Below are 25,420 nucleotides of genomic sequence, written 5' to 3' on the forward strand. Positions count from 1 at the left end.
AAAAAAACCCCAAAACAAACCCAGCACCCACCCCCCCAAAAAAACCCCCAAAACCCAAACCAAAATAACCCCCACACACACTTTGACAGAGCAATAGATAGGGAAAAGAGTAAGATCAGTACGAGGTTCTTACATACTTAATGATGGTAAACAACGTACTTAATGTGTTTTGCAGCTTATTTGGTCACTACGGTTTGCATCTTAGCCTGAATATTACCTACATTTTGGGCCAATCAGAATGCAACTATTTAGAGTGGTGTCCCTGTTACAAACTTTGTTATTTTGACAGATGGAGTGAAGGATTGCCTTTCCTTATGTAGTTAGAATAAGTTTTCATAAAGAATCTAGAAGAAACAAGTTGTAAAGCTGATGATCATGGTAATTCCTAAAATGTATTCTAAAATTTATTACACAGTCACAGTAAAAGCTGCACTTTTATGTACATAAAAGCACTCTGCTCACTACTTTATCTGCCATAGAACTACTGGTAGCCTTTAAAACCTGCCATATTTCAAACAAATAAAAATCCGGAACCCTAAATGAAATAATCATATTTGCTATGGATACAAATAATCTGATGGATGAGTGAAATTTCAAGATAAAACTGCAGTGATAAAACTGCAGTAATAAAACTGCCACAACTTATACTTGAAAATAAAATCAGCAAGAATATTTAAAAAAAAAAAGATTGTGCTGTAATATACCTGACCCTGAGCACAAAGTCAAGCACAGAGTGAGAGGAGACTTCCTTCCCTTTGTTTAGAGCAGTAAGGACCAGCAGAGCTTTATTCATGGAGTTTTGCCAGGTTATTCCTAACCTTGGGACTTCCTTTCCTACGCACCATCTATTGTTCATCTTACAAAGTCACAGCATAGGAAACAGGCATTCTTACAAAAACTGGGACTAAAACAAACTCATCATTCATACCTTTGACTCTATAAATGGACACATTTCCTAAACAGCACTAAATTTAAACCAGTAACACATTTACTGTTAAATTCAAAACACAGTGTTAAGACAAAATCTTAATTCAGTGGGTTTTCTGTTAAATGAGAATTGTAGGCCTAATGCAAAGTTCAGGTACTGATTTTATTTATGCATGTGTAGATCTAAATTAACTCCACCGCTGTTTAGATGAAAACAGTTTTCCACATTTAATTCAAGGAACATCTAATTAATTAGCCAGGTGAAAAAACACTTAGTCCAGTACATTAAAAACTCGTAAGAAAGTGTGTCAGGGACAAATACAAGTGCAAGAAAATAAAGCTTACAGGAGAGCCTAAATACATTTCAGAGATGAGGAACTGATTCAAACTTGGATCAGAGGCTTAAACAATAGATTTTACAAAATGGACAATGATTATATGAGTTCATTCAAAGGATTAAAAACCAGAGCAGGAGGAAGAAAAGCATTGCATCTTGAGTTTACTCAGTGCTTAAAAGAATACAAACGTATTTCAACATTAAACAAATTATGTTATCCTGAGCTTTAAGAATTGGGATTATGTTCTTAGCTAAGTGGCTTAACAAATTCATTAGCAGATCAAGAAAGAATGTTTTACAGTTGTTGAAAACTGAAAGTTCTGCTGTCTTCAGTTTAAAATTGATCATGAATTCAGAAAATATAAAGTGAAATACATCCCAAGCTAAATCTTGAGACAAACAATTCTTACTGGAAGACAAACACTGAAATGATTATATAGCGAAACTTCTCCTCTGTAGACTATAAAAAACAAACTTTCTGCCCCCTGCTGTTTAAACCTGGAAAAATAAACTGGGATACAAATCTGAGATGTATAGCTAAGGCTGAGCCTAACTTTGCTTTTGTGAAAATAATCCAGTTTGTACTCAAACTAGTTAGCTGTTTAGTTGTTCTGTGTGCTTAGACTCTGCACTGGCATGATGTTCACCTGAATTTAGTGCTCCATGAAAAAGGTGCCAGGGAGCTACTCACAAGTTGCTCTCTTGGTAAACCCAGACCTTACTGACACCCACAGGAGGGGCAGCTCTGCAAAACAACGTTAAATCTGACTTGAAACAAAACTGTCAAAAGTTCTACATCAAGGGCAAAATATTACACTCCATATTCAAAAGATGTTATAGATGAAGTAGTAATGTAATACACTCAGAACTTGATATTTGTTAATTGCTTCAAGGTTAAAATGTTGCATTGCCCACAGATTGACTTTGATTAGTCACTTTGGAAAAAAGGTTACTGAACTTTAAGAGGTAAGTTGAAAGTCACATTTTTTATTTTGTTGTACAATCAACAATGAGTCCTTCCAGACTTGCAAAAAAATAGTAGAGAACTGGACTCAGAATTAACTTTGCTTTTAGTGGCTAGATACCAGAGCAAATTTTAAAAAGCCTACAAAAAAATAAAATGGGTTAAAAGTAGCAATGTTACGTATTTTCTTAATATCTTGTGAACAATGCTTCTTACTCTCCATGTCTTCTTCAAGGGTTTCTATGAAGCAATTTCAAATTCATGAGAGGAAGCAAGTTACATTAAATACAGCTTTATGTGTCACCTTTAATTTTGGACAGAGTTTACACTAAAAATGAAGAATCCAGATCCATAAGAGAATTCTTATTTTACCATTACCTGTGGGTTACTTGAAGCAGATGTTTTATCAGCCCCCAGCTTCAATTGCCCTATGAAAAGGCAGCAGTACAGTAACTGTACTGTTACCAACACTGGTAACTCAAACCAGTATGATGGCAGCAGCAGCACGCACCATTTGCTGTGCATTCACACCAACCCTCATGTTCTAGATACCATTCTGCTCTGTCTGCACATTGGTACTTCTGCTGTTGCATCTGCAAAGCCCTCAGTAGCTGCCATGTGTGCTGTGACAAGAGGCAGGGGAATTTGCACAGCTGTAGAAAGACCCGTTCCAACCACACATGAAGGCAAACCCACCTTTCCAGTAATTAAGCTAAAATCCCTATGTGCTGAGAAGCTGCTTCGCCAGGCTCAGTGCTTCACCCCAAAACAAGCTGGAAGTTACAATTCAAAAACGACATGCTTGGTGTAAAGGACCTTTCTCCTTACTTTTCTTCTCGAGTCTGTGGATCACTGCCAGAGTTTGAGTTTCTCTAAATTTCACCAGCTTCAAAGTTTAATCTTGACTGTCTTCAATTCAGGTAACTTTTTCTTAGAGGAAACAAGGTCATTCAGTGTTGCAGTTTTTACTTCTGCACTATCGAAATATGCTGCAAGAAAATGGAATATGCAGCCTTTCCAACAACATTCTGTATTCCCCAAATCCCTTTTACTCATGGTCACCAACGGAAGCCCTCCTGTTCTCTTCTAGCACATGCTTCAGGACATGACACATACGCAAATTGCCAGCATTTACCATGATGCCAACCAGCTCCACAGCAGCTACTTTTCTTTTTAAAGTTTAAGAGACAGATCCATAGGGCAGTAGGCAAGATGAGACACAAAAAGCTTCTAGGACTGGTATCCAAAACTTCTATTTTGCTGCTATGAATCCTAGACTACGGCTACAGTGAGAAGCTGGAATAAAAACCTGGCCTACATATAAGCTGTTCTGTATTTCACCTGAAAATGTACACCAATTACGGGGATGGGGGGAGAGAGAAGTACTAATCAGAAATCCCAAGTAGTAACACTTGATTACTTTTAACTACCACATAACTACATGTGAAGAAAATTAGAATCATAGAACAGTTAGGGTTGGAAAGGACCTTAAGATCATCTAGTTCCAATCCCCCTGCCATGGGCAGGGACACGTCACACTAAACCATGTTGCCCAAGGCTCTGTCCAAGCTGGCCTTGAACACCGCTAGGGGTGGAGCATTCACAACTTCCTTGGGCAACCCATTCCAGTGCCTCACCACGCTCACTGAGGCACAGAAGTCATTAAGAACCTCAGCCTTCTCCAAATCCAGGGTAGCCAGTTCTCCCCGTAGCTTCTGGAGAGGGCCCACATTGTCCCTAGTCTTGTCTTTTATTTGCTACGTACCTGTAGAAGCCTTCCCTGTTATCTTTCACGTCCCTGGCCAGATTTAATTCTAACTGGGCCTTAGCTTTCCTAACCTGGTCCCTAGATTCCTGGACAGTATCCCTGTATTCTTCCCAGGCTGCCTGTCCTCGCTTCCACCTCTTACAAGCTTCTTTTTTCCCCTCTTAAGTTTCCTCAGCAGCTCCTTATCCATCCATGGAGGTGTCCTGGCCCTCCTGCCGCACTTCCTTCTGGTCGGGTCGCAACACTCCTGACCTTGTAGCAAGAGATCCTTGAATATCAACCAGGAGTCTTCGGCTGCCCTGCTCTCTAGGGCTTTATCCCATGGAACCTTACTAAGCAGGTTCCTGAATTCTGTGACTCAATGAAAAAAGTCACCACATATGAATAGTAAATGAAACCCGTTACTGACTTGCATATAGGAGAGGAAATGAAGTTTGTTCACACAATCACACAAAACAATTACAGAACAAGCAACTCCCCATTCCAGGAAACTGACCTCTTTAAGTGAATGTTACTGATTAAAGCACTTCTGCCAGGCAGGTTTCCTTTGAACCGTAGCTCTCAGAGGTCCAAACATTCAAACCAACAAGAAAACAATGCATTTGGGACTATAAGGACCCAGTCAATGCAGAAATCTGTGGTGTTGCCACGACAGACAGTAAACACACAGAGCTATTGCCAAGATCCATGTGTTACAGTTCTCTCTTGCCCATCTGTCCTCTCCAATATACTTCAAGGGCTTTATGATGCACCCTCACTAGTGACAGTAAAACATTAGGAAAAATATTTAACCTTAGTCCCAGAAGCTACAAACATTTGCGTTAGATTACAACTGAAAAATTATTTTTGACATAACCTTTGTTAAGACTTCTTTCTTTAAAATGGAAAAGCATAATTTACATTGCAATACTTGGCTAGTCTTTCCTTTGTGAGCACACTACCCAAGCAGGGGGAATAAAATGGTTGCGTCATGACACAAGATCAGCTTCAGCAGAAGTTAGCACTATTAACCTGCCTCCCAGCCTGCAGTTTTGCTTCTGCCATTTCTCAGGTCACCTTTTACCTCTAACCAGTATGCTAGCTCATGGCTAGGACATGGGATTGTCTGTGGCAACTGCTCCCTGCAAAAAGCCTGAGGCTGCCTAGCAGGGGTTACAGCTGGCTGTGTTAGAGTGGGTTACCCTGGTCATACTTACATAGAAGGGTAGAAAAGCAGTGTAATGTCCAGCCTCCAAATTGACTGAATCCTCTGCAGGAAGAGGGCAGTAGTCCCACATAGACTCCTGCATGTACATGGGTCTAGATGGAGGAACCATTCTAGATGGAAGAGGTTAAGGACCATTCCCACCAGTATAGTTTTGTGGTTTTTTATTTTATTAATTTCAAAACAGAAGCAAAACCAAGGGAAAAAGCTACTTGATAAATGTTCAAATAAATGTGCAGCTTCATATAATATTGGGACAGCTCTACTTAATGTAGGAGAGCTCTTCAAGTGGAACAATACTAATTTAGAGCTAAAGAAATGCTCAGCATAGCGCACTGCATTTCTACATTTGCAAGTAAAGCAAAACCAATTACCTATCTCCTATCAGGCAGGTGTGTCAGGTTAGCACCCAGAGGACATTTAGCCTATAATTACTGGCTTAAGATCCTGGCACAGGAGAGCATTTCATCTGATCCAGATGTTTATTTTTCTTCAGAATCTATCCGTGAACACTGTTTTCAGTCGTTTCACAAACTGCTTAGTAAGATGGTGACCACTCATCATTCCTATTTCATGTTGCGCACTATTCTCCTGCAATGGTTCGTTTTCATTTCCCCCAGCGCCTGCTCCAGCTGCTGGATTAGGTGCAGGAGGGTGGAAGGGTCCGTTTGCAACACGTGGGCGGTCTGATCGTCGTTCTCATTAAGGTGTAGCTTTATAGTCACAGCAGGCTTGATCTGTTGTCTCAAACTCCTGCTTGCAAGCTGCATGGCGGGGTTCAGACGAAACAACAGGGAGATAAACAAATGAGGGTTATCAGCTTTCACATTTACAACTCACAACTGGTTTGCAGGACCTGCTCAGAGGACTGCTTAAAAATCCTTTTCACCCACATGAAAGATACACACAATCTATTACTCAGTTTTCTCATTAGGCAATACTAATCCACTTGAATCAATGTGTTCATAATATTTCTGAAAATCAGGTGATAATTTGAGATTGAATATTTTTAGTATATGCAATTATTTTTAACACACCAATGGAGCTATGAAATCAGTTTTTGTAAAGCAATAAATATATTTCATCATTACATATCCTTATCACCTCATAACTAGCTATCTCTGGTGCAATCACAAAATTATGTCAGTTTTAAACACATGAAAACCTGCTGCCTCTGTTTCTTTGAAACAATACAAATTGTTTAGTAGTTGTTATGGTGTTAGAAACATGTAAAATAAAATGCTGAACACTGACAACAGCAGTTACCTGCACATCCAGTCTCCACTCAAGGTTGTGGTAGCTGGGAAGCTTTGGTGCCAGCTCACCCAGAACACTTCTGATCTCTTTCCTGTTATCAAGGTACAGCTGGAGCAGCAACTTGTTCAGTTCATCTGAGAATCCCAGAACATGGATGGACTCTTGGAAGTCTGTCTCAGAAATCTAGAAGTAACAATTTAGGCCTTAATACAGAACTGCGCAATAATCATTATTTGTTGAGAAAAAAAACAAAACTAAGTAAACATTACATATGCTATGGTGAAGTTGTTCTCCTGCACAAACATATGAGGACAGATCTACACCCAGGACAAAACAAATCATCCAGGTCAAGTGATTTACACGTGTTGATATATTACTGCTGGTTTATATCAGCTTCAGGAACAGTTTTAGATCAGGTTTTTATAAAAACATTCAACACCCTCATATTTAAGCCTTCATATCAGAGAACAAAATGCAACACAACAAAGCATCTGAGCTTTGTCACAAGGAAGTACATCCTTTTATCATCAATTTATCAACAGTATGTGAACACAATACTGATACTCATATACTCTAAAATGACCTGAACATTGGCAGATGTAAGCAAGCACCAGGTACAACTTCAAGACCCATGTTACAGTAACTCAACAAAGCCCCAAGAAGCTGATTCCCTCAGCTTCAGCCTTTGTGCTGAAGGGAGACACGTGGTTCACCCCTGTGGCAGCAGTTACATATTCAACAGCAAGCATCATGCCTTTACAGCACGTCCATTCATAAACACATTCTGTGACCAGCTATATTCCACCACAGTACCCTGTATTTATCTGTTATTCAAGTCACCCTACCTCCCTATAGGGAAGATTCTGCAGTATTGCAATCCCTCCCCCACTTCTCTTCACAATGCTTGCCTGAGTTTTATTTGGAATTCCTTGTCTCTCTATGTCTTCTCCATGACATCATTGTTCAAATATCCTACTGTATCAAAAGTAAAAAGTCCTCCCAATGGAAACACTAATTATATTATTAATACCTGCTTACACCCACCCAAACTTCTGATGGGCAGGCGCTGGAAAAGCTCTTAAACCCACCACATCAGCTAAACGTAAGGATGCTTATCAGGCAGTTAGAACAGCACACATCCTGTGCAGCAGCTGAACAACAATAAAAACACCTTCACTCAAGTTTTGTTATTTAGAGAGCACTTAATCCTGAAGTATACTTCTCTATACCGACTAAATTACTGCATGTTCTCACTATACATTATTAAAGCAGTGTCAAGTCTTAGCTTCAGACATGGAATACGAATTCCAGTCATCCACACAGATGCAGAGTTTCAGTAAGAGATACCTGTTCTTGAAATGAACACATGCCATCAGAATTGTGAACTAGATTTTCTCTATTCATTGGTATTTTCAGAGCTGTACATGTTTAGATGACACCTCTTGCTGTATCCCTGAATGTGAGAACAAAGAGATCCTCACCATAAGTTTGGAGCTTTCAGTGAGAAGATATGTCAGTCCTTCTACTCCATGCTGAATGGTGTCAACGTCGATGTTAAGTTTTCCTTTAAAGAAAGCATAAAGAACCTTTTACTTCCTCATTAAGCTGCCAGAGCACCAATGCAAAAACTGCAAATTCATCCCAAGCCAACTTGCAAGACATACATAGAAAAAGCAAAAAACCCGAGAAGGTTGCACACCCCTCAAATACTAATGTAAAAGGGGGAAACAGCCAGTTCGACCCCCCCCCCAAACAACCCAAAACTCCCAGGAGAAGCTCAAACCGCTTCTCACGGCTCGGTAAGGAACCCGCCCGCTCCCGCCCGACGCCGGGCTCGCCGGGCAGGTTTTGCCGCGGCCGGGCCGACCCGACAGCCCGTGACACGACCCTACACTGGGTTCAGCCCAGCCCTCCCTCTCCCCCCTACCCCTCGGGTCCCGTTCAGCCCGGCTCTCCCCGTCACTACCCGTGCCTTACTGGCGGCAGCCTCGCAGGCCCGCGGCGCCGCGCCGCGCCGCAGCAGCTCCACCGCCAGGCGCCCCAGCTCGCCGACAGCTGAAACGAAAGGAAACGACTCCGCTGCAGCCCCGCCGCGGCCCACGCCCATGCTGGGCCCTCCCCGCCGCCGGCCGAGCTGGGGCGGGGCGGGCCGGGCCGCAGCCCCCAAGCCCCCCGCCCCCCATAGTGCCCGTCGCGGTGCCGAACCTGCGGCACCCGCCCGCGCCAGGTAGCCCAGGTCTGCCCTCTGCGCCTCCGACAGCACCAGCAGCATCGCCGCGGCCCGCGGAGGAAGGGGCACGGCTCTGCGCCGGTACGCGCCTGCGCGGGGCCGTGCAGGGTGGGGAGGCCCCTCCTGGGAGGAGGCGGGAGGCAGCGGGGACGATGCGATGACCACCAGCGTTTGCTGCCGTCGTAACACCGTTCTCCGTCCTGCAAAGCTGCGCTGAAGTGACGTAGCGGATCTCAATTCCTTGTGTCCTTCGCTTCCCAGAAATCAGAAACTAAAGGTGATTAGAAAGTAAGTTTGGAAGTGAGAAAAAGGAATACAAATCTTATGCTTGAAAAGCAAGTATAAAAATGGTGGGAAAAAGTAAAAGAGAAATAAAACAGTAGAGATAACATGCATGAAAAAAAGGAGGGGAAAAAAACCCTCCAAACCTGAATATCTATACATGCAGTGAGTGAACTTCTCTGGGAATCCTGATGATTGCCTCAATGGCAGCTTGTTTCCTTTGTGCTATAAGAGCATCAATAGGATAGTGCAGAGAAACAGACTGTACGCTGGCAAAGAAAAAGCATTACACAAAGCCAAAGTCTGGAAACATAAAATGAGCCAGCAGGTAATACATGCTATACGACCCTCACCTCGCTACCTTCTTTCCCCCACTCTCTCCGCCTATCCTATTACTTTTTGTGTTGAGTGTAACATTTCTCCAGGGTACTTTTTCTGGTTCGAATTTTTTTTAATACAGAGTGGGGCTGAAGTTAGAGGAGGGGGAAAACCACCCTGTCTCCCGCACAGGGCTGAAGTTCGATGTGGCAGTTTGTTGACGCCCTTCCCTCACCGGGTGCACACCGACCCACCTCCCCGCCATGCCACAAGACCGGCGGGCTCCGCGCTGAGATAGAGGCAGGGTGGTGCCGGGCCGCCACGTTACTCTCAGGCACCCGATCCCCACGTACTTCGGCGGGACTGTTCCGCCGTCCCTCACGCCAGCTGAGAGCTCGAGGGCGACGAACCTCGGCCAAGCCACGATTCCGCCACGCTCGAGGGGACAGCCATGACAGCAGCCACAGCGCTCGCCTTCCCCGAGTTCCGCTGCTGCTGACAGCACGAGTGACCGAGGAGGACCAGCAGGCGACCGCGCATGGTGCAGCTAAACGTGAGGCGGCCGCCGCAAGTCTCCACCACGACCGGCCCGGCGTGGCCCCGCCCCTCTCCCTGCCCAGCCGCAGGTGCGGCCCCTGGCGACGCGGCACAGGAATCCCCCTCTACCCCCCCTCGCGGGCGGGGCCGGCTGCGGAGCCCAGCACCGCCACTCACCTGCTAAGCCCGCCCCGCGTCACTCGCCAGAGGTTGAGTGGCAGCCCGGGCGAGCAATGGCCTGCCCCCCGGCCGACGCCTCTTATTGCGCGGCGGTGGGCGGGACTTCCGCTGTGGCCGCGGAGCGGACGGAGGGCGCCATGGAGTCGGCTTAGGCGCGGCTCTCGGCTCCCCGCGCCGGGCCCTGTGCCGGGCCCGCAGGTGAGGGCCGCTGCGGCGGGGGGCGTGGTCGACGGGTCTCGTCGGGACCTTTCCCTGCTGTTGGGCGCCCTGGCTTCGTGGCGGTTAAGGAGTTACCGGCTCTGACACTCCATTGCGCAGCGCTTATTTGCCTCCACCCTTGGAGCAGCGAGGCGGGGCCGGCGGCCCGTGCGGAACCACGGCGGGCCTCGTCGCGGTGAGCCTGGTTGCCCCTTCCCGCAGGCCCTCACCATAGGCTGCGCGGAGGTCCGCGTCGGCAGGAGGGAGGGCGGGAAGGAAGGAGCTGAAACGCTCTCCGGGCGTCGCTTCCAGACTGGGTAGAGTTTGAAGCCTTGCTCTAACATGTTACGGCCCCGCCTGGTGCGTGGTTCCCCTCGGGCTGGCTGTGCGCTGCGAGACTGGTTGTGCTTGGAAGAGAGTGGTCAGCGTGGAGCCTCGCTGGCTGACAACCCAGTTGCTTGTATGAAGATGGAAACTGGTTGAGAGGAATAGCTCGTGCATCTTACCAGATCTGAACACGGAAGTTGCTCTGTGTGCGTTAGTTTTCAGTTCTGTGGATAGGCGGATGTTCATTTCTGTGGATGGAGATTAAGAATGTTGTCACTGAGTTTGCGTCAGGACGAGGTTTCTGTGTGGTCCTGTGATTTTCGGGATTGTTATAAGTATTGTAATCCTGTTCAGCACTAAAGTAGAAATTTATAGATAGGCGAAGTTTTTTCACTAATGGGAGGGGAAAGAGCTGTTCTCTTGAGAATTGTAGTATGAGCATAACCACTCAGATGAGGAGTTGCTTTGTGTTGTCTTCTGCTATGAAATACTTTTTGAGCTGATGGAGAGATACACATCAAATTTTCAGAAGCTTCCATGTACTTTGTGGAGCTTGGTTTGTGGATAGTTGCCGAAAGCTCTGAAGATTCTTATCTGTGTCCCAAGCCATGTAATTTCTTTATGACATCTATCTTAAACATGCTCCTAAGTCTTGTTCACATTGGCAAGTGTGAAACTAGTATTTTTGGCAGGATGCAGGGACTGTATCCAAGAGAATATTTTCCACTGAAGTTGTCTATTCTGGTCTGAGAGTCAGTGCATTGGTGTTAAAAACCCTGTGTGTTTCACAAGACCTATTAATGCAAACAATACCGTTAATGAATTAAGAGGTAAGCAAGGCATTCTTAGTGTCCAGTACAGCAGATAGATGTATCTGTTATGTGTTGTCTGTTCTTGTGTTGAGCTTATCCAGCCATCCTTATCTTCTGCGGAGAAGGGACATTTTGCTCTCCCCTTCCTTTGAAAGTGTAATCAGGAACATGTTATCTGTTGTACAAACAACAGTACTACTGCTGCCTTATCTTCATGGACAATACCTTGTCTAGTATATTCCAAGTCAGCGTGTTTACTTCATGGTTGTCTTGCTGCTTGTAGATGTGCTGTGATACAGCACACCCCACATTCTCCTCTCCTCAGTTCTGACCTGGTGATTCTGTTCAGTCCTGTGAGGGAGCGGTGTAGCTGCTCAGGCTTGTGAGTTCTAGAATGTAGTGTGGGAGGAAAAACGATTGTCAAAATGCTCAGAGTTACTTAAGGAGAACTTACACTGGAAAATCAGGTGTAAAGTGCTGAAGATTAATGCAGAGTAAAGTTTAACTTCCTTTGTGTGGTTTACTTTATAGTCTTTAATTACATAAACCTGTATTTCTGTGTGCTCTAAGCTGCCTTGTTCAGTTAAGAGTGTAGCCTACAAATGACCCACGGAATTTCAGGAATTGTAAGGGGGTTTTTTTGTTGGTGTTTTTTTTTTTTTTTTGCTTGCATTTGAGGCAATAGTTCTCAGGCCCAGAAGAATCTGTATGTAACTCTGACAGAGAAGACTGCACTGTGCATGCATTTTGTTAACAAGGACAACTCTAGTTCTGGTATTTTTCTGACCTTGCTCAATACTATTTTAATGCTTTCTCTGTCTTGTAAGGTACGTGCTGAATTTACTGTCTTGGTTAAAATACTGTGATAGCTTCAAGTGTATTGCTACTTCTGTCATGGTAGAAGTGGTTATTTTTTGAATGATTGTTCTTTATCCTTTCAGTTTCACTGATATCCTCTTTTTTAGGCCAGGCTGATGAGAGAAACTGGTAAATCTTAATTAAGAAATAAAAATTCATGAATTTCACAATTCATTACAGGTTCCTGTGACTGTAGCTTCTGTTCCACTAACTAGTTGAAAGTTTTGCAGAGTGTCACATATCTGAATGGCCAAGTCGTAAACATGAGAACTAGTATTTTTGAAAATACTAGCTGTTTCTTCCCATTAGTAATGGTGAACTTTAATTATCTTCACGTTAGTGTCAGTTTACATCAAATTTAACTGACCAGTGTTTGTTCTAATTAATGTTGAGGATCTCTGATCATGGGACAATGCTTTTTGCTTAACCCCTCCCCCCCCCAAAGAATAGGACAGTAAGACAGGAGTTCTTAGGTATTTCTTGATTGTGAAAGAAAATGTAGTAGTCCTGAAAGAAAACATAGTAGTCTTGGCTGTGATTCCTCAGTTAAGTCAACAAAGTTACAATTTTCACAATGAAATATCTACAGTCAAAAGAAATCCATGTAGAACCATTTAAATAAGAAGCCTCAATTTTGAGGTTTTTAACAATCATACAAGCAACTTGAACGACCTAATTGAGTCTAATTAGAAGTACTTCTAATTTCTCCAATAAAAGAAGTTAGAGGAGATCTGGATGTTCTGATAACAATATTAATCACGTACCATCAATTTTAAAACTTGTACCTGAATTATTTTAACTATTATAGCAATATTGGATCCACTGTATTTGCTGCTGGTTTGTTTGCCACTATTTTAATTTTATGTCATTTCAAGTAATTCTTCACTGCAAGATTATAAAAATCACTGCAGAGGCTTAGGTGTTCATCTGTGGACCAAGAAATTCTTCTAAATTCAGCATGGCAAGTGGCTAGATTTCATGCTGAAGGTAGTACTTAGTTGTTGCTTGTTTCATACTCCGAAGTAGGTGGTGCACTGGATCATGGTTGTTGTTGAATATGTCGGAGGTTTGAATGTTGGATTTTTTTTAGCTCAATCACATTTAGATGTGAGTTTTTATAAGGGGCATAAGGTATTTTGTACCTCTGTGTTCTTAAGAGATAGCCTGCGCGTGATCATGCTATAGCTACGCCAAAGAGGAATCTGGAGTTCCTCTATAGACCGCTAATCGTTGTCTGTCTTAAGACTGGATTATGACTGTAGCAACAGTGCAAAAAGAAATTGTCATATGTAACTTGTCAGTGGAGAACGGAGGTCCTGATCTTCATCAGCGGGTTGTGTTTTCGCGGTGAAAGGCATTTGGAAGTGAGAGCTGAGGAGGAGGTTCCTCCTGGCTGCTCTCATAAACAGTGACTACCATTGTTCTCATGGGGCTATTCCTGATGCCAGATGTTTTCTGGGAATTAATGGTGATCAGGCTGCACACTTGTTTCTTATTGTTTCTCAAGTTAGAGGCTGTGGTAGGAGGCTGTGTTGGGGTAATTCTCCATTACTATTCTTTGTTCTAAGGAGTTTTTGTTGTTAAAACAGTCATCTTCAAAGAAAAACATAAAGGTATTTGTTAAAGCACTAAAATGTATTACCTCACTTCGTGAGTAGTTTTGTTGGGAATAAACTTGTTCTCTGTCATTCCTTTTTAAGACTTTGTCCAGCAGACTCACCTGTTGTCCAGGTGGGTTGTAATGAAGAATCCCACTGGATCTTTCCTCTCTAAGCTTGTGTGCTTGTAACTGTCCCAATGAACCTGCGTACTAGTGTCAGATCATAAGAGCATGGCACACAGAAATAAACCATAGTTGTTGTCTCTGAAGTTCTGTAGATGGAAGTGCTGCTATTAAATGATCTAGGTTATTATGTAGCTAAAATGTGTTCTTTTAAAATGCAAATTCAGAAAACATCTCCAATGTTGTTATGCTTACAGGTAGGCTCGTATAGATTAAGTCTATTTTTGTGACTTAGAGTATTGATGCAGAACATGTTCTAGCACTTTGAAATTGTACATTGATACTGAGTTCTGTTTTAATAAAATGAAGTTAATAGAATGTGACTTCGGGGGAAAAGAAAGTGAAAGAGGAGAGTCAATAGAGAGGTACAGAAAACAAACACTGGTTTAATTCTTTTAGGGGCGGGGCAGAGAGACATGGCAGTAATCCATCCTGTATTTTGGGAACATCATATAGGGCAGAAGCCTCAACATGTAGTGCCTGAGAGATGGGGAGAAGATAGATGGGCATCTGGCCAGGATTCTTGCACATGTCTTTCTGGTTCAGGTTGCATTTCTCAACAGCACAAGTTAAGCCTAAATCTCAAACCCCTTCATTACTGCAGGCTGTGGGAAGTATCTATTACAGGAATTTAACCCCCTTTAAAAACATTAGGAAACTTGTAAGTCGTGGGGGAAGTATTAAAAGGTACAGTTTGTGTGGAAATTCAAGGACTCTGAAACTGGGAAGTGCTCCTTTTATGGGTACTTGCACAACTTCAGTTTATCCATTTGCCCTTTTGTGTAGAAATGGCTATACAGTTTAATAAATTATGTTCTCGTGTTTTTCCCCTACAGAACCTTGCTTCATTCAGTGCATGAGTGACATGCACTAAAAGACATCAGTCATTATGTAGAAGGCTGAGATTTCTTCCTCTGCCTTGCGCAACCCAAGTTTTTGGATGCTTGATTTTGCAGTTTAGCTAGTAGAATCCTAACCTTCGTGTGAGTGTGTATTACCTGTTGTTTCTGTAATAATTGCCTCTTATTTCTATTACCAGCCGCTAGACCCACATGAAGTTAAATGCTTATGGGCATTTAATGGTATTCAGCATTTTAAATGAGAGCTTTGCAGAGACACCATTTCTTACTACGTTAAATGTGATATTTAGTAAATGTTGCAGATTAGCACCATGTTGTTCTTATGTTTCTGGATTGTGAGAGCATAAATTTGAGGGCCCTATAATTGTGGAGGAAGTTGGTTCTTCACAGACTTATAGTAAAGTCTGTGGTCCTAAGGAGCAGCCTTTGTCAGTCATGGAAATGACATTTCAACCTGAATCATGTTTGTCATCTAGACTGGGGACTCTCTTTGGTGCCAGAAAAATAGTTATTTGGAAGAGACAAGTGGAAAGTAATCTGTAACCCGTTTCAAAGAATACTGAGTTTCTAAGCTGTGGATTAATGTCTTGTGTTAGCATTTGTCTTTGCTGAAAATAATTGAAATGTTCAAAATCTAAACACTGTGTCTTTAACACTTGTGTTGTATTTGATGGGCCAAATTTTGTGATTTTAAGATACACGCGATCGTAAAATTGGTCAATTTTTGATATGAGAGATTACAGAACAAAATCTGTTCATTCAAATGTTTGTTTTGGGTGGTGGTTGTGTGGGGGTTTTGCTGGTGGCTGTTTGGGGTTTTGGGGGAGTTTGGGTTGATTTTTTTTTTTTCGAGGGAAACATGATAGTCTCAGTGACTTCATTAGGGGTGCAGGTATCATTCATTGCTCATACAAGGCAGTCAGGCCCTTTGTATATGTTTTTAATACATAAAAAATCTTTGTGTGGCAAAGGACAAATATGAAAATGTTTGGTTTGCTTCCTCCTAACCCCTCTCCTCACTTTTTTTCCTTGATTAATGATAAATCAGCAGTTTTAAAGAACAGTTTCTGTTAGAAAATATGCCTATTTCCAGACACAAGCTGTTGCTTTTTGCTGCTGTTTTTAATGAAAATTTATTAACAAAGCAGAATTAACTTCCTTTTAATATCATGAGCTTGTGAAATGCATGCAAGCATACTTTACAGAGTACTTGTACTCTTTTTTAAAAGGTCTTAGAAATGCACATAGTTCACAGGAGACTAAATCTGCTGTCCAGCCCGTAAGTCACATATGTACATATGTGCATTTCACCGAAGTTGGTAGAACTAGTTTGTATTTCTTGCCTGTTGGTATCACACTGGTTTTGCAAGTGTGTATTTAGAATAAATGCTTTTAGTACAGTTATTCCAGGTACATGAAATTTTGCTGATTTGGATTTATGCTAGAAGGCAACATTAAAATTAACAATGTCTAAAGATTATTAATACCATGTGAATTAATACATGTAAATGTTCATTCCTGTATACAGCTGTCATTGATATGTGTTTCTTAAAGCTCTTTGAAGTTGTACTATTACAATTTTTGTTTTATGCATGCATTCCCATGGAGGTTACAAGCTTTTAGCAAACGGGCTTCTATCTCTGTCATAATTGAATAAATTAAAGATTACTTGTAATCAAAAGTAAACATAACATGAAGTTTTGCATACTTCTTTAGAAAATTTTAACTGACCAATAGAGCCCAGTAGAAATCACAGAGGAAAATATTTGCTATATGCCTTGACTCTGTGTTGGTTTTTTTTGTTGCAGGTACTAAATAAAATATGCTGTTGTCAATAGGAATGCTGATGTTGTCTGCCACTCAGATATACACTATTCTGACTGTTCAGTTATTTGCGTTCCTGAATCTTTTACCCGTGGAGGCAGATATTTTAGCAGTAAGTATAAGAATGTTTTTCTACATAGATGAAATTTCTATAAAATTGAATCTGCTTTTGAACTATTCTGTTAATGAATCAGTACAGTAAATGTTATAGCAGGTTGCTTACAATGGAACTGCCTCAACAGTTTAGTTCAATTTAAAAAAAAAAAAAAAAAAGTACATTTTCAAATGAGCTTACAGATGCTGTGTGCTCAGATACCATGTCAGTGAGAGTACTTCATTCCCTTAGACATTTTAAAAGTTCAAATCTGACCAGATAGCCTATAGCATGTTATAACCCTGTTAAAAAATTTCATGATGCATTGGTTTAGGCAGCAGTTTAAGTTTTGATGATGGATGCCATTTTGTATGTTAATGGTATATAAATAAAACAGAATAATATTCTATGAGTAGCATAATTTGTGTGTGCTAGAGGCCTTGTCAGTGAAGTGTTTGTATATGTTGCACCTAGAGATATATATATATTTCTTTTAATAGCTGATAATCTTTGCTGTCATTAAGAACAATATTGTTGGAGTGTGTAGAATTTTAAATGATCAAGCTAATAAAGAATATAATGAACATAGGGTTAGTGGTAAGAGTTGTTATGGGGCTATGTATTACCAATTTTATATATCATGTAGTTTTATGGAGGAAGTTGTATGTGTCTTTGTAGGATAGAGCTTAAGCCACTGAAATAACTAAACATAAGTACTGTAGTCTTCATAGTCTCTGCTAGTTACAGTAATATCCAGGAGAGTTGTTAATATCGTATCAATTAATTTAGGAGAACAGCGTGAAAAACCCTTGAAACTAAATGTTAAAATAAAAGTACTTAAAACATTGTGGTAATGTGGGGTTGATGAGTACTGGATTATGCAACTTGGATCTTTGGGATGTTAACTGTTCTATTATTTTTTGTAGATACAAATTTTAAGGAACAGTGCAGATAAATGATTGCTTTATTGTGGAACTTACATCACCGTTCTATTGTGAAATTTTAAACTGACTTTCTACTGTAAACCTGTTTTTCCTTCCCCCCCTTTCCTCTCCAACCAAGACCATGCTTCCTCTTTTCATAAGAAACTTCTTTTTCATTCTTGCTGCTTCCTCCCTTAGAAAAGATATTTAAAACAAAACAATCCACCAACCTAAAAAAAAGGGCTTTTTTTGAGTTTAGTTTAGAACCATAGAACAGTTAGGGTTGGAAAGGACCTTAAGATCATCTAGTTCCAATCCCCCTGCCATGGGCAGGGACACCTCACACTAAACGATGTCACCCAAAGCTCTGTCCAGCTTGGCCTTGAACACTGCCAGGGATGGAGCATTCACAACTTCCCTGAGCAAAGTTTAATTTCTTCTATTTGAACTTGTGTGCAGTGTTCTAAAATGATTCTATCTAAACATGAAGGGTCTGTTATTCTTGGATACTTGGAAGTTACGGATCTATTCTGAGAATATTTTTGAAGTAGGAAATGAAAAGATGAACTAGACACTTCCTAAAACTTTGCTATGAAAAGAAGTTGGTGGAAAGCTCATGAGATACTCACAAGAGGGAATGTTTGCACACTGTCACATGGAGTTGAAGGCATACAAATATCTTAAAATCTAGAGAGATTTCATGGTTTAATGATTGTCTGTTTGTGGAGCAAGATTCAGCTGAGGTTTTGGGTTCTCCAACAGAGAAGAAATTCTTCTTTTCCTACTGATGTATGTGTCTTTTTATGCTTCAGTGTTCTCATGTAGTTGCAGCCTCAAATGAAGGATTATGTTTGTGTAAAGTAGTCGTGTATATAAAGCATTATTGTTTATTTTTAAAATAATGGATAAAAATAAGCAGGCTTATGTCTGACTCCCAGCTTAAGTTGGGGCTTGCTAAGTGATTCAAAGGAAAACTTAAGAGGAACATGAGCTCAGGAAGGACATTTTAAGAAGGTAGATGAGTGAATAGTGAGAATGGAGGAAGACAGGTTTTACTGGTGCAGTGCTGTACTATGTGATGGTAGGATGGAAGATCAGGAGGGGTTTTATGGAGCAGGTTGATTAAACAGAACAAAAATGCTGCCTTCAAATTTAGTTCCATTCCTGTCTCTTCCCCCTCAATTTTATTAAAGTCTGTGGGAAGGAAGCACCTTTGAAATGTTGCTCCTTTGAAAAAGTTAAGATAAATCATGGTAGTGTTTTTCTATGGACTGTAGTTTGAGTTTCTGTGTCTTGAGTCTAGCTGCTAGGAAATGTCTTGTCCCTCTGAAATAAACACAATCCTTACTTGGCTGTTCTGTGTGACAACTGCGTAATATAATGAATAGGCAAATATTTCTGAGTCACTAAACTATGTAATAAAACTTACCAGCTGATGTGCATTCAACTCAGTTACTGTATAATTCACAACTTCTGCAAGAAACTAACTTTATCACTTTTAATGAAAAAAATATATAGCATACATAATTTTTTATTTTTTTTTTTTATTGTATGGATTCTGCATTGGTTAGGGATATCATAGAGATACAGAAGATGAACAGAGAAAGGGGAAACCAAGTTTCCACAGATCTGAGGTCTTTATAGTATTCCTCTGCTTTGAAATGAAAGTTCATAGTTAGTATAAAACAAAACCATAGAGAGAGTTTTCAGCTGCTAACCTGAATAGGCAGCAGGGAATTTAGAAGGGATAACATCTGGAGGCTATTCTTTGCCTACAAGAAACCGCCTGTTAAAAGTTGTTCTTCCCTATATGTGAGTGAATTCAAAGTAAAAAAAAATAAAAAAAAAAAAACCCAAACCAACAAGAACACCATCGTCCAAAAAAACCTCACACCCCAAAACCTCAGCTCTTCTGATTTTTGAGCTTTTTGGGTTGTTTACAGTCTGCAAGTATGATGGTATTTGAATTGTAGACAGTAGAAAGAAAATTTTACATATGGGTAATTTAACAGAAGATCTATTACTTCCTTGTATTGACAAGTAGTTAAGAAAAGAATGATGTTGCCATGTGAATGGAAGGCAAGTGGAAGAAGCAATTTTGTGATTTCATTGGCATGGTCGCAAGAGGTTCTGTGTCCGATAAATAATCTAAAAAACAAAAACATGGGTTTGTTTATTTCCGTTTATACCTGTTATCTATTTCTCTCTTGTTGCAAACCTGAATTTTCTTTAAAATTTGTTTCTTTCAGTATAATCTTGAAAATGGAACCCAGACCTTTGATGACCTACCTGCTAGATTTGGCTACAGACTGCCAGCAGAAGGCTTGAAGGTAAAAAAAAAAATATCCCCACTAGATAACGTAGAGGACTGTATCTGCCGAACGTTTCTTCTATAAGCTAAAAAAGATAGAAGATAAACGAATATAGCACTGAGGAAAAATAAATACAGAACAGATTAATCTACTGCTCAAGCAAAACAAATGTGGAAAAGGTCTGAAATGAAACCTCAAGGTGACACTATTTTCATGCTCACTGGTTTTATTTTGGGAAGAAGTTAGAGCTGTATAGTTGTTAGCTGACTATATGGGAAACAGAGTGCAATTAAGTAATTTGCCCAAGTAGTGAGCCAATTTAATAACATCAAAAATAGATACAAGGAGCTTTGATTCTAACCTTTTTAACGGTTAGACAGCTGTGTTGTAACTAAGGTGGAGGTTGTCACCTCTGCAGAACTAATAATGAGTCTTAGTCTTGAATATAACACCAAAACGTCTTTCTTTGCATTTTAATTATTTTGTAAAAAATAAGAAAAAATCCATTCCAGTCATAGTTAGACTTTAGTTTCTATGTATGTATTTCTTAAACTGCAACATGACACTGTGTGATTTGTATAAAACTGCTCTATAGAATCCAGTTGGTTGCAGGCATACCACTCTAGTTAAAAAGACTGAATGCTTTGCATGAAACTACGTAACGTAAGTAGCGGTTGCTGTACAAAGTGAGGGAACCTCAGGGACCTAAATTTGTGTGTCAGCAAATCAGTGTAGAATTTTCAGTGGCTCTTGCTTTTAATTGTTATAGGGTGTGTAGCGTTGTGCCTGTCACCACAAACTTCATAAAGAACAGATTGCTGGTGCAGCTTCTCTGCTAAAAGGGATATTACCATTACAAAATTCTATTTCTCCAAACAAAATTGCTTCTCTGTTGCAGCTAAACTTTATGAACAATATTTATGGATAAAATGTAAGATTCTATATAAAAAGTACATTTAAACTGGCAGTTTATAAATATATAAATTGTCTATAAATGTCAGGTTATAGCTATGTTTGTATATAATTACGTAATTATTTCTGCACAGGTGATGACATCTCTATATAGCTAAATCTGTCAGTGAAAACAGTTTCAAGCTCTCAACTGTAGCAATAATTTCTTGAACCCACAGCAGTGCAGCTTCTCATGATCATTATTTGCATAAAACACATTACTTGCATTCTTATTTTCTGGCAACTTGCTGCTCTTTATCTGTATGATAACCTCCTCTGGCTTTAAAAATTAGTTAAATCTGTGTGAATATTACAGGAATATCCTTATGTCAAATGCTGCTCCTTTGCATTAGCCTCCAAATGCCTCTGTCATGCTGTGACTGTACTGCAGACACCTTATAAAGCAGTTTTTCCGAAGAGATGTGTTTCAAATGAAGGGTAGGCAAAACCTGCTCTAGGTATACAGTCTGGATTTTTCTGTATCTCGATAATCAAAATCTGTTGTGAAGAGATTGGCAGAAGGGAATCTAATTACTATCAGTCTAATTATTAACTAATATTAATATAATTAATAAAACTGCTCCTTTCAGATGATTTAGAGACTTGATCAAGGAAGACAGCATATTCTAGTAAAGGAAAAAGGAATGTCTGCTTTCTTTACAGCTAGAACAAGTAGTGTTGTGAAGCATGCATGATACTCTTTTTGGCATTTGCTTAATGGAAACTTCTGTATCAGCAGTGTTTACAGAGCATTTGCAGTAGTAGGGAAGAAAGTTCAGAGTAGTAGTCAATCCTGAAGTCACGCCATTGTGGAGAGGGACTAGTGTCAGTGTGTTCAGTTATTGGGTGAGCATGTTTCCTCTTAGAGAATTTGTAGAGTTTTCCAGTAGATGTTTGTCCTGGGTTCAGCTGCAGCAGTCATTTCTCTCCTTCGTAGTAGCTGGTGCACTGCTGTGTTTTTCGACTTTAGTCTGGGAACAGTGCTGATAACACACCGATGTTTTTAGTTATTGCTAAGTAATGTTTACTCCAACCAAGGACTTTCTCAGTCTCATGATCTGCCTGGGAGGAGTGGAAGCCGGGACGAAGCAGAGACAGGACACCTGACCCAGACTAGCCAAAGGGGTATTCCATTCCATACCACGTCATGCCCAGTGTATAAACCGGGGGGGATTTACCCGGAAGGCCCAGATCACTGCTTGGGTCAGGCTGGGTATCAGTCAGCAGGTGGTGAGCAATTGTATTCTCTGCCCTTGTTACTCCCCTTATCATTATTACTATTGGTGGTAGCAGTAGTAGTTTTGTATTATACCTTAGTTACTGGACTGTTCTTATCGCAACCTGTGGCAGTTACATTCTTTCTATTCTCCTCCCCATCCCTCCGGGAGCGGGGGCGGGAGAAGAAAGCGGGGAGTGAGCAAGTGTCTGCATGGTTCTGAGTTACCGGCTGGGCTTAAACCACGACAGTGTTAGAGCATGAGGTTAGGAAATTTTCTACTCCAACCATTTTCAGTGGTGGAGTACTAACTCAGTCACCTAGAAACAATCCAAAGACTGCTTGAAGATTGGTATTTCCAGAACTTCCTCCATCTGTGGATCTTTCAACTATATTGGATTTGATGACCTATAGTCTTTGCTTAGAATAGTAAACAGCTATTCTATATGCTAGTTCAGTGTTGATTTCACACACCTACCCTCCTTCCGTTTTCCCCTTTTAATTGCCAAGTATGAAATTGGTGTTAGTGCTTCTCAGGCTGTTATACCTCAGGTCCCTTGATTAGTCTCCATATGTCTTAGGTTAGCAGTTCCACAATACTAATGTAGCATGTGCAGTCCTCTTTATCTGCTGAATTATACTGCAAAGTCTGAGTTATGAAGTTCAGATGATGTAATTGGGAAAACTGTATTTTCTTTCTAATTCTTTACTGACATGAAGATTCTGATGAATCACAATAAATAGGGATGTAGCAGAAATCTTGCTGTGATATAGGACTGAATTGATAATAAGAATTTGTTTAGCTATTGTATAAAAAAGTACTTATGCTTGTCTGCCAACTCCTTTGTTAAGGCAAAGAGAAATGAAGCACCCATTTCTGTTCCTGTTTTCTAGGGATTTCTAATAAATTCAAAACCAGAGAATGCGTGTGAGCCTATAGCCCCACCTCCACTGAGAGACAATTCGTCCAGTGCTTTTATTGTGTTAATTCGAAGGCTTGAGTGCAACTTTGATATCAAGGTAAGATTCTTCTAATATTTTTCCCCCTCTTTGTTTCAAGGACTTAAAGAATTTACTGGTGCTTCAGAAAAATACCTTTAGCTAACATCAGGATAGATACTGATTTGAAGGGGAGGGAAAATTTTGTCTGTGGGCATATAAAGCAGTATTGTAACGTGATTTAGTTTCAGATTACCTATTTGGAGGCCAGGTTACATGGCAAATAAGGATGACAAATGCTGCAGTTTTAGAATAAAAAGCATTTGGTAGCAATATCAGCTTTTCTTGCCAGTTAGACTCTTTGCTGCAAGGGATCACAGGGAAGCTTTAGGGAGTGGAGATAACAAAAGCACCCAAAATCTGCAAGCCGCTTTCCTGGTTTGTTTTGGTTTTAGTAGTAGATCATTTTGTGGCTCGCACTGAGACCACATAAACAATGGTAGTGTCGCAACTGGTTGACGGGGAGAGGAGACAGTGCACTGCTGGGTAGAAACAGGCACCAATGGCAGGATGGAAGTGTTTTTAAACGGGTACAACATGTAGGTGTTACATTAGGAAGCATTTATAAAACTTTTGACCTGCAGCTGAAGTATAGTATTCTGTGTTATTTTTTTTTAAATACAAAATCAGAATTATTTGTGCTTGGCTAGAATATATGGTTTTCTTGAAAATGGCCCTGATACAGGGGCAGCTGAGGAAGTCTTAAGGAAAGCAGGGCTCTTCGATTTTTTTTGTCAACTTCCTTGCACTGAAAGGAGATCCAACCCTATCTGTTGCTATGTGGTATGGTCAGTTATGTGGTATGGTGATTAAACATGTGAATTCTATCCAGACTGTAGATTCCACTGCTCACATGATCTACCTTCACATCAAACTCGGAAATGTCATATATTTTGTACTGTGAATCCTGTCACTGTGTGTAAATGGCTTAGTGAGAAAAGGAAGGGAAATGACTAATTGTCATTTTCATATCCTCTTTGCCTATCTAATTGCTGTCCCTAAACTGAGGGAACAGTGTTAAGTTTGTTGAATTATAGAATGGTTAGGGTTGGTAGGGACTTTAAAGATCATATAGTTCCAGTCCCCCTGCAGTATTACTGCTGAAGACATGGTTAAAGGAAGAGGTCAGAATTTTTCAAGTCAAACAGACTTTTAATCAAAAATACGACAAATGCTTATTCACTGAAAATTACTTGTTTTGCTGACGAAGTTGGCATTATGTCTGAGCCTTCAGCTTTTTTACTCTGGTGCTAAACCACAAAAGTCACATTCCTGTTGCTGGCCACAGAGTTCTGAGATGGAGAAGCTTTGGAAAGCTGCTCAGCTAAAGACAAGTGTCAGTCAGGGGGAAGACATGCCGAATTGCTTTTCCACATAGCTATCAACTTAGTAAATGTAGAATCTTGTACTTTAATTTTACACAGCTTGATTTGCCACATTCCTTCAATGAGCATTCCTTGCAGAAAATGGAAGATTTGTACATTACTGTTGAGGGATTTCCATGCTCAGACCTTTAAGGATTAAGTCACACTAGCTTGGTGTGTAGAATTTTTTTGTTATGTTTCATATTTCATGTCATATCCATGGAAAAGAGGATTCCCACACATTTCTTTATTAAACAAAGAGCAGGGTGGAAGGTGGATCAGAAGTTCCAAGGCAAGCATGGGTATCTGTATGCTCACTGGCAAGTGAATTCACTCTTGTGTGTTAATACTATTGCAATACTGCATTATGTAATTTTGTACATAGTACAGCATTTTGCCCTGAAGCTTCTGCCATGAAGTGGCACGTGCACCGAGATATGAGTTATATTACGTGTCAGGTACTTGACTGACAGGATGTTTATTAGAAAGTCCTGTCTCTTCTTCTGTTTGACATTGAAAACTACAAATACAGATGCATAGTTATTTCTTGATTTTTATTGTGTATAAATACCTGCTATGCCAAAAACCATCTCCCCTCGCAGACTCCCAAGGTGTCTGCATTTTCCAATTACATTGTTCTGCTGTTTGGAATATAGCTGTTAGGAATAGAGGGAGAGAATCTGGCACTCTGAGGCAGGTAGCTGTTGAATAAAGAGTTAACTGTCATTTCCTTATAGTGAAAGGTTACTATGCGGTAAGAAGTCACTTCCTGAAGGTATTTCATCCTGCTTAGGTGTATCTTAAAAATGGTTTAATGCTTCATTTTTGGTGCACAATTAATGCTTTTGTCTTTGGGGTCCTGAGTGGCGAGGGTGGACTTCACAATGTAATTGAA

General features: G+C 40.7%; 2 protein-coding genes across 9 annotated transcripts in view; one reads left to right on the forward strand and one right to left on the reverse strand.

The window, feature by feature from the left end:
* Nucleotides 1–551: 551 nt before the first annotated feature.
* On the reverse strand, nucleotides 552–10,099 carry COMMD2 (COMM domain containing 2). 5 transcript variants are annotated; one of them, XM_030495612.2, is made up of 6 exons: nucleotides 10,002–10,099; nucleotides 8,663–8,958; nucleotides 8,435–8,512; nucleotides 7,939–8,021; nucleotides 6,467–6,640; nucleotides 552–5,964 (listed from the first exon to the last, which is right to left on the reverse strand). In XM_030495612.2, the coding sequence occupies exons 2-6, from the start codon at nucleotides 8,727–8,729 to the stop codon at nucleotides 5,767–5,769; spliced, it is 600 nt and encodes a 199-aa protein (XP_030351472.1). In that variant the 5' UTR covers nucleotides 8,730–8,958; nucleotides 10,002–10,099; the 3' UTR covers nucleotides 552–5,766. The 5 variants fall into 5 exon arrangements, with proteins under 5 accessions (XP_030351472.1, XP_030351469.1, XP_030351470.1 ...); XM_030495609.1 differs by lacking the exon at nucleotides 10,002–10,099 and adding an exon at nucleotides 9,641–9,873; XM_030495610.1 differs by lacking the exon at nucleotides 10,002–10,099 and adding an exon at nucleotides 9,698–9,863.
* The window catches only part of RNF13 (ring finger protein 13), a 40,795-nt gene continuing 25,474 nt past the window's right edge, over nucleotides 10,100–25,420 (forward strand). Inside the window, exons 1-4 of one of the 4 annotated variants that reach the window (XM_030495604.1) lie at nucleotides 10,100–10,202; nucleotides 16,651–16,778; nucleotides 19,933–20,013; nucleotides 23,057–23,182. In XM_030495604.1, coding sequence (XP_030351464.1) covers nucleotides 16,665–16,778; nucleotides 19,933–20,013; nucleotides 23,057–23,182 — 321 coding nt within the window. In that variant the 5' untranslated portion in view covers nucleotides 10,100–10,202; nucleotides 16,651–16,664. Of the gene's footprint in view, nucleotides 10,399–14,525; nucleotides 14,966–16,650; nucleotides 16,779–19,932; nucleotides 20,014–23,056; nucleotides 23,183–25,420 lie in introns of those variants that run through there. The other 3 variants (XM_030495607.1, XM_030495605.1, XM_032920134.1) reach the window with 3 other exon arrangements.

This window comes from Strigops habroptila, chromosome 8 (genome assembly GCF_004027225.2).
Source record: "Strigops habroptila isolate Jane chromosome 8, bStrHab1.2.pri, whole genome shotgun sequence".
NCBI classification, from domain to species: domain Eukaryota; kingdom Metazoa; phylum Chordata; class Aves; order Psittaciformes; family Psittacidae; genus Strigops; species Strigops habroptila.

What these genes read in the sequence shown, in the direction of transcription:
- COMMD2 (XM_030495612.2), bottom strand. Translation starts at nt 8,729, where the DNA reads ATGCTGCTGGTGCTGTCGGAGGCGCAGAGGGCAGACCTGGGCTACCTG. An exon ending in GGCGCGGGCGGGTGCCGCAG is followed by an intron (nt 8,513 to 8,662) that starts GTTCGGCACCGC and finishes CTTTCGTTTCAG; the next exon opens with CTGTCGGCGAGCTGGGGCGC. An exon ending in GGCCTGCGAGGCTGCCGCCA is followed by an intron (nt 8,022 to 8,434) that starts GTAAGGCACGGG and finishes CTTTCTTTAAAG; the next exon opens with GAAAACTTAACATCGACGTT.